We start from the raw sequence: 7802 nt of genomic DNA, 5'->3' as shown, positions 1-7802 counted from the left end.
TGCACTAGGTGTCACTGCAGATGTGCAGAGCAGACCAGCGCAAAATTACAGTATGGACTATCAGGGTGATAAAATTATAGACTAAAAACATATGAATATATCATGGTGAGTCTAGAGCGTCACTAAAACTGGGTAGGTGAATGCAGAACAAACACAAACGCAGCTAAGTACACTAACAACACAGCCCTGGACAGTGATCCTGTCTGCTACAAAATAATGAAGCAAGGAAGTGTTCAAATGAATTATTTCCAACAATGAGTGCAGGAAAGAGGGCTGGGTTACAGCTGAGGAATGACAGAGAGGTGGACAATAAGAGAGACGATTCAGCAGAGAAAGGAAGAGAGAAAAAAGAGCATGAGTGAGACAGACAGAGATACGGGGAAGAGGGGAAAGGAAAAAAAATGAGGAGAGGGGCTTAACTGTGGTCATCATGGCAACCAAATCTGCTCCTTCTCCTCCTCCAGAGAGATCACCTTTGACACTGCCATGAAGCTTCAGAGCACTGATTACCTCTTTCTCTCTCTCTCTTTCTCACACACACACACACACACACACACAGAACATACATGCACTGTTCACATGCATAAAAGCCATAGATACACACACACACACACACACACACACACACATGAATGCTGACACACTAAAGAGAGCAAAAAGGTCATCCTGCATGATTCCATTAGGCTTTGTCTTGAAGGATCGGAGCATGAGAACCGGTTCTCACTCTTGTCTTCATTTCCTCATTTTCTCTCTCCATCTCTCCCCAAAATCAGCCTCACACACATTGCCCTCTGTTACATCAGATTAGATTATAATAAAATGCACGAGTCTCTCAAACACTCACATGCATGCATAAAAAACTAGAGTGTGGTTGAAACTAGTGTAGAGATTTACAGCGGTTTCAGTTTCAATCGTCAACCGATTTTCATTTCCATCTCTGCGCCATTCAGTGCATGTAAAACACGTTATGCATATTGTTGAGAGATCAATGAAGCTGTCAGATTATATGATTTTTGTATAAGATATCACTTCACTGTCTTCTTCACGGTCCAGTTAGTGTCTGAGTTGGACCATCATTTCCACAATTCAACATTTGATCCCAGGAAGTTTCAGTTCCCTTAGTTCTTGTAATGGTATGGTATTTTAAGATTGTAGGGAGTAAATAGGTTTAATCTATATATAACAACTTCAGATGACACGTTCTGGACACAAATAATATTACTGGGGAAAATTCATAGAGATCAAAATTCACTAACACAGATTCGTAACCAATGTGTGACCTACAGCATTTTCTTACCAGCCTCAAATAAATTACATTAGTACAGCAATGGTGACATCTACTGGCTAACATGGCAAATTATGTTCTTATTTTTATTTATTTACTTGAATAATTTATTCATTTTATCTATTTACTTTACAAAGCAAAACAGAGAGTATTTACGGAACAAAGGGAAGGGGAACTAAGATTAAGCCTTGCTGAATAATTGAAGTTTTCCAGCCAACTGTGATGAAACTGGATTCATTGCTTGAGGATTCACGTCTTGTTGTCTAGGAGCACCTGCTGGCAGAAAAGAACTCATAGCAGGAAAACATGAGCTCAGCCCTAATGTAAAAAAAAACTATCTCCTTCCTGCCTTCACAAGCTACTCCATAGTGGTGAAGGTGGCTTCAATATTATATATATATATATAAATATAATATATTTTTCTAATAGAAGATGCATAATTGTCAAAGCCGTTTGGTGTGAGTGTTATAGACTGTTGGACTCTTTATTAGATTGTTTGTTCGCTTACACTTGTTTATTTCAGTGAACTTTGTAAAGCACTATGAGACACTCTGTTGTGATATTGGGCTATACAAATAAAATTGAATTGAATTGAATTGAATTGAAGTGAATTATAGAGTTGGTCATTGTATGTGTTTGTGTAACACGTTTAAGGAGTCACCACAGTCCATGTTTATGATAAAAGAACATGCTTTAATACATGTTGTAGAGGCAAGCATTACACTCAGCTGTACATTTTGGAATGTCTGGGAGGGAAAGCAAGAGGACGTGCAACATTTCAAGGCACCTCAGTGAACACATGATCGCATTGCATTTGGTACTTTTCGACTAAACACTGCAAACTGCAAAGCAAATAACAGGCAGATAACACAGCCTTGGGACTACTTTCTGTTTGCTTTTCAGTGAGTTTCTCAGTCAAGTGTGCCGGAAGGACAAGCAGTCACAATATTTACCGTTGTCTTTTTGTGTGTACAACTGAGTATTATGAACATTATGACTGTTTATCTATCTTATGTATCCATCGTTTTGCCTCTGGTTGCTTACATTCGCTTATGTCAGCAAGCTAAATTCTTGCAGAGTATATCGTGTGGTGAGCATGTGAGGCACTACAGACATCACATGTATTTGGCTGGGAATATATCTGACCTCATGTCAGACAAACTGAAAAAGAAAAACTAAAATTCAAGCCAGCAATTCCTGGGAGGGCGAAGGTCTACTGGATTTTGAAGCTTGAGATGCGAGCATCCCCATCGAAGCTGATGACCTTATATTTCTCCGCACCCATGCGGTTAGGGAAGTGTATTGTAGAGCCATCTGATAAATTCACCTGGAACTCTGTAGGGGTGAATTCAATGGTCATCTAGATGGCAGGAAGTGAGACAGAACGGAAAAGAGATGTTACATACTGAACTGCTAAATTCCAAGAATTTAATGATGACTGTTTAAAATTTAATTCCTCTTCTGAGTGCTATGTAATATGTAACATAGCTTGATATATTATTACGTTATTATAAATATCTGAAAATAGAATCTGATGGTCTGATTAATCTGATCGGTGACGTTACAAGAGTTACAGTGACATTTTACAACAGAAGGAAATAAGCATGGGACACACCTGCAGACACATGTGCAGGGCTAGAACACACACACACACACACACACACACAGAACCTCTCACCTCGAACTCCTCTCCCAGCTGGAAGGGAAAGCCTCCCTCACGGTGCTCCTCACACCAGCTGCCTCCCTCATACGAGTTGCAGACCACCACGTTCTCGTCTCCGTGGGCGTCGAAACGAGGGTTGATGTGCAAAGTAATATCCTGCTCATCGGGGCCAATATTCACTGCAAAACTGTGGCACACAAGCACACGTTTCATTAGTTGTGATCTTGCAGCCTCAGCCAGAGAAGAGAAACTAGACCGAAAAAGAACGTCAGGCACTCTTTGTCCTCGTTTTAAACAGACTGAGAGAACAAGGTTTCAGTAGCATGACTTTATGTCCTAAACAATAACAAGCCACATCAGCTAACTTGTCATACCCTACACAGACATCATTATTAGATCATTATTTAATAGAGGCAACAGTGATAAATCCAAATATATGAATTATGGCAAAATGGCCAAATTCTGTATGATAAGCATGAAGTGTTTAGGTGTAAACTGTTGATGTAACATGATCACTCATATGGACCAACAGTGATTCATTTATTTAAAAATGTTAAGTAATGTTTTACATTAGTACTTACTTTGTGGCATCAGGCTTTGGGACTCCAACAATGGTCATGGTCTGCCCGACCTTGAAGGACATATTCTTTATGATCATACCCTGGGCAGAAAAAAATGGAGGTGGAAGACAGTATATTATTGTGTGGAAATACTACTGGATTTTACTAGATCCAATTATCATTGCAGCTTCAGGCAAAAACCAGCACCAGCTGTAGCCACAGCCAATTCTCCGATCCTCACTTCAATCCTTAGAAATTACAAAGCATGTGTTTTCAATTATACTCCCATTCACAGACTGGTCAAAGATTCCAGCCCTTCCCTGTCCCACTGTTGCCATGGTCTCTTTTTTTTCCTTGCAAAGTTTAGTAGAGGCTAAATGTTGAAAAATGATGATGGAAAACTGATGTTAAACTGAGTAACATTTTCCAAAGTGCAATTCTGGATAGAGCAAGTATACAGTGGAAAAAAAGGCTGAGAACAGCAGAAACCCTCAGCTCGGTTGCTATACTGCACATGTGGCAGGGGAATAGTGAGCTGTGCCACAATCAGGAGCTTGGTTGTTAAACAGAAACCACGACTGTTAAATGTCTTGTCACTTTGTTAAAAGACATATTTGGCAAACTGTCACCAGGCCAACAACTAAAACCATATATATATATATACTATATATATATATATACACTGTTGTGTATACCATAAAGTTGGAATAATTGTTCAATACCCCCAATTTTGTTAAAGCAGTTTGCAAAGGTTAATTGTGGTTTAAGTTTCACTGTGATATGTTTGGAAGAGTTTGATCAATAAAGTTGAGAAGATATAAACTTTATTTATCAAGAATAAATCACATTGTCACAATCATTTCATGAGAGGTAAAAAAAAATGTATTCCAACTTTATGGGCAACAGTGTATATATACACACACATATATGTGTGTGTATAGACAGCCCTTTACAGAGTTACAGTTTTTCACAATATATTGTAACATGTGTGCTAAAATATAAAGTCATGCGACGTTGAAAAAATCTGATTGTGAGCACACACAGTAGAAGCAGCATGAAACAGCTGTGAGCACTTCGACCTCACTTATCTTGACAAGTGACAAGTGAACAGGAAATTACATTTACAAACCTACATTTGAAGAGATATTCCTCATATGCAAAATGCTTAAAGAGTTTTACTTGATAGCAAATTGCATTTCATCAACGTCTCTCAGAGACTGATTCTAGCCCCCTTTATGGCGGACAGGCGCAAGAGTTTTAATGACGTGTTGGTTCCATTCACTGCAGCTGTTGGAAAAAAAATCCTTGCTAATATAATTTCTGCTATATGATGATTTCTGACAGAAGGTGAGAGGATAAATCTGGTGTAAAACCAAAAAAAAAAAATGTATCTAAAAGATGAGCTAAACTGTAAAATGAAAAGGAGGGTGAAAGAACAGAATGACACGGGCACGACATTCTTTCCATGTTAGAGTCCACCTGTAAAGTGCGTGAATAACACATCGCACTGGAGCTTGAGCTGTGTGGGGCAGGGCTGAGGTCAGAAATGGCAGTCAGCCTGTATCGCTCACAGAGGCTGCTGTGTAAAGGAATCTAACAACTGCCTAGACACACCCCTATTATGTACAAGTATAACACGTCTATCTACCACAAATAAGGGAATCATTATCATTACTAACAAACTATTTTACTCTAAAATAACTGCCATCCTGCTGGTATTTCTATAAAACATGAATGTAAAATAGACCTTTAACAGTGCAAGAAACACCCACCCGATTGAATTATGTGATAAACAGCCTCAATAATCTGCCACTGCTGACTTGTTCACTCTAAGACCTAAACTTGAGAATTACAGTATAGTGGCATCTATTTCAGCCTCCACATGAAGACTTTATTTCATTTTATCCTAAATGTAATTTAACCCTGCTGCCCCCCTCCTTGCATTTGCCCACTCCAAGCACATGTTTACCCCTGTAGCCAACAGAAAACCAAAATGATACAGAGCTTTTATTGTAATCTGCTCAGTTTAAGAGTCCAGAGGGACCACAATGCATTGCTGCCTTTGCTGAGCATGACACCGTGCTGATTAGAATGAAACAAACAAATGTTAACAAGCGCTTCTGTTGCAGTGTAAGTAAATTACAGCTGGAAGAATGTAACAACCTCAACAGCTGACTTATTTTTTTTTTATGCATTTGCAGCAGTTGAGATATCCTGTAAATTATTGGATGACTAATGTGCATGCATGTGTGCTCTGCCGTGAATATTTTGACCATAAAAGGCAATCAAAGAAATCTGTAACCCCAGACCTCACGAAGGCAAAACACAGTTAAAATGCAATGAGCTGGTTTAGTTAAAGCACAGTTCAGTCAGTACATGGCAGAGTGAGCTGACACATGTCAACCAGTTGTCAGTTCCACTCCTAAAATGTGACCGGCCACTGCTGAGTCACAAAATAAAGACTAAAAGCGAGGCAGAAGCACAATATGGTTGTCAAAATTATACTTACTTCCATCATTTTTGCAGATGTAGTCGGTCAAGTTTGGCTGAGAAGACGTAAGGGTGCTGCAGGGCCTTTCCTCACTGCAGCCTGACAGAGGAATATATACAGTGTGGGAGGGTCCTTTAACTTGAGTGACATTTCAAGCAGCCAATACGGTCAGGCACAAGAGAACATCAACCAATCCAGTCAAGGAGTAGTTAAGACACCATAAATAACTAACTTGACCATAAATATAGAGATTGACGAGTGATTGCAGACCTTAGTGAAAAGAGGATAGTTAGTGATAGATCATTTGTTGACACCTGACTGTTACATTGTAACCTGGTGGTGTTGAGTCTGACTGCAAGAGGGAACACTAGGCCAGAGTGCCAGACAAAAATAGAAATGTATTTGTTGCCAGGGAGACAACTAAATATTTAGCACAGCCGTAGCCGTAATGCCCACTTACTGTATATAGCTTGGAACTTACTGTAGGATCAAATGGCAGCGTTTGAGATCAGTCTGCCTGCCCAGTAAGTAAACTTCAGTTAGGGGAGAAATACGCCAAAGTGGAATGTTGAAACTGAGTCAAATCATCCATACGATGTAAATGTATGACTCACAGCCTGCCATAGTCATAGTCATAGTCACAGCCAGCAGACTTTCATCTGCTGACATACAGCTGTCACAGCTGCTGCAACAATGAGAGAATAAACCAGATGTTTACACTGCAGCGTAATACGATCTAACTCAGATTCAAAGCACGAGGAGCATTTTTTTTCCTTATTCTACACTATTTCTGTGACAGGATGACGGTGACCTGAGGAAATGGTTGGTTTAGATCCCTCTGGATATTTACATTGAAATCTATCGTGCATTCATTCTGTGCCAATAACAGCCTTTATATTCTAACTGAGCCTATTTGCCAAGACTTTCCTATGTGGCAGCGTGACATATGTTTTTAGATTCAGCTTTGCTTTATATGCCAGTTTCAATACGACCCAAACTATTTTAGATAGTTTTGATAGAGAATGACATAAGAGATGTTTTCACAACTACAGTAAGTTCAGTCTACAAGGTATGGATAGGTACTCACAGCGACTGAGAAGGGATCTTGCAGCTTTACGAAGAATTTCATGTGTTTAGTGTGATTAGATTTAGTTCAGATCTCTCACGTGTTACTAGTTGATATCACAGCTGTTAAAAACACTGGCAAGCTCCCCATACTGACACACACACACACACACACACACACACACACACACACACACACACACACACACACTTTGTATCTATTTCAACAATTATATAAAGTTACTCAAACCCTGAAAACACATCTGTGAATGGAGTGAGAGAGTTTTAAGGGAAAGGAAGTGTTTCTAATTATGTCTGCTGATTACCAACAACACATCTGCTTTTAAATTATGTTCACTGACAGACAAACGCACACACACAGTTACACACAGTTACACACTAATTTCTGACATCTGTGGCTGTTCACAGACAGACAGACAGTGTGTGGTTTGTTCATATTTTGAGCAGCTGGCATTTATCTGTGATCCGAGGAACTGGGAGTGTCCAAGCCACAGTTTAAACTATACTGACCTCCTCCTCAACAAACGAAGAGCTGCGTCCCATCACATCATCCGCTGAATAATACAGTTCATGGTCAACCTCTTGAAGTACTCAGTGTATCTATGAAGCTATATTAATATGCCTTTTCACCAGGGGATGTGGTTCTTGCATCAGGAGTTCAATGAGGCCCAAAGATCTGATGTGCTTCCTTTTGCCCCAAGACTCAGTCTCAAGACA

The 7802-nt window shown here is 39.6% G+C and overlaps 1 protein-coding gene across 1 annotated transcript; it reads right to left on the bottom strand.

Moving 5' to 3' along the window:
* Positions 1 to 1957: 1957 nt before the first annotated feature.
* Positions 1958 to 6110, bottom strand: lgals2a (lectin, galactoside-binding, soluble, 2a). The gene is made up of 4 exons (XM_070847851.1): positions 6018 to 6110; positions 3530 to 3609; positions 2964 to 3135; positions 1958 to 2645 (listed from the first exon to the last, which is right to left on the bottom strand). The coding sequence occupies exons 1-4, from the start codon at positions 6024 to 6026 to the stop codon at positions 2499 to 2501; spliced, it is 408 nt and encodes a 135-aa protein (XP_070703952.1). The 5' UTR covers positions 6027 to 6110; the 3' UTR covers positions 1958 to 2498.
* Between the last annotated feature and the right edge of the window lie 1692 nt (positions 6111 to 7802).

Source organism: Pempheris klunzingeri, chromosome 17 (genome assembly GCF_042242105.1).
Source record: "Pempheris klunzingeri isolate RE-2024b chromosome 17, fPemKlu1.hap1, whole genome shotgun sequence".
NCBI classification, from domain to species: Eukaryota; Metazoa; Chordata; class Actinopteri; order Acropomatiformes; family Pempheridae; genus Pempheris; species Pempheris klunzingeri.
The sequence above is the reverse complement of the archived record's forward strand: the minus strand, read 5'-3'. Positions and strand labels throughout refer to the sequence as shown.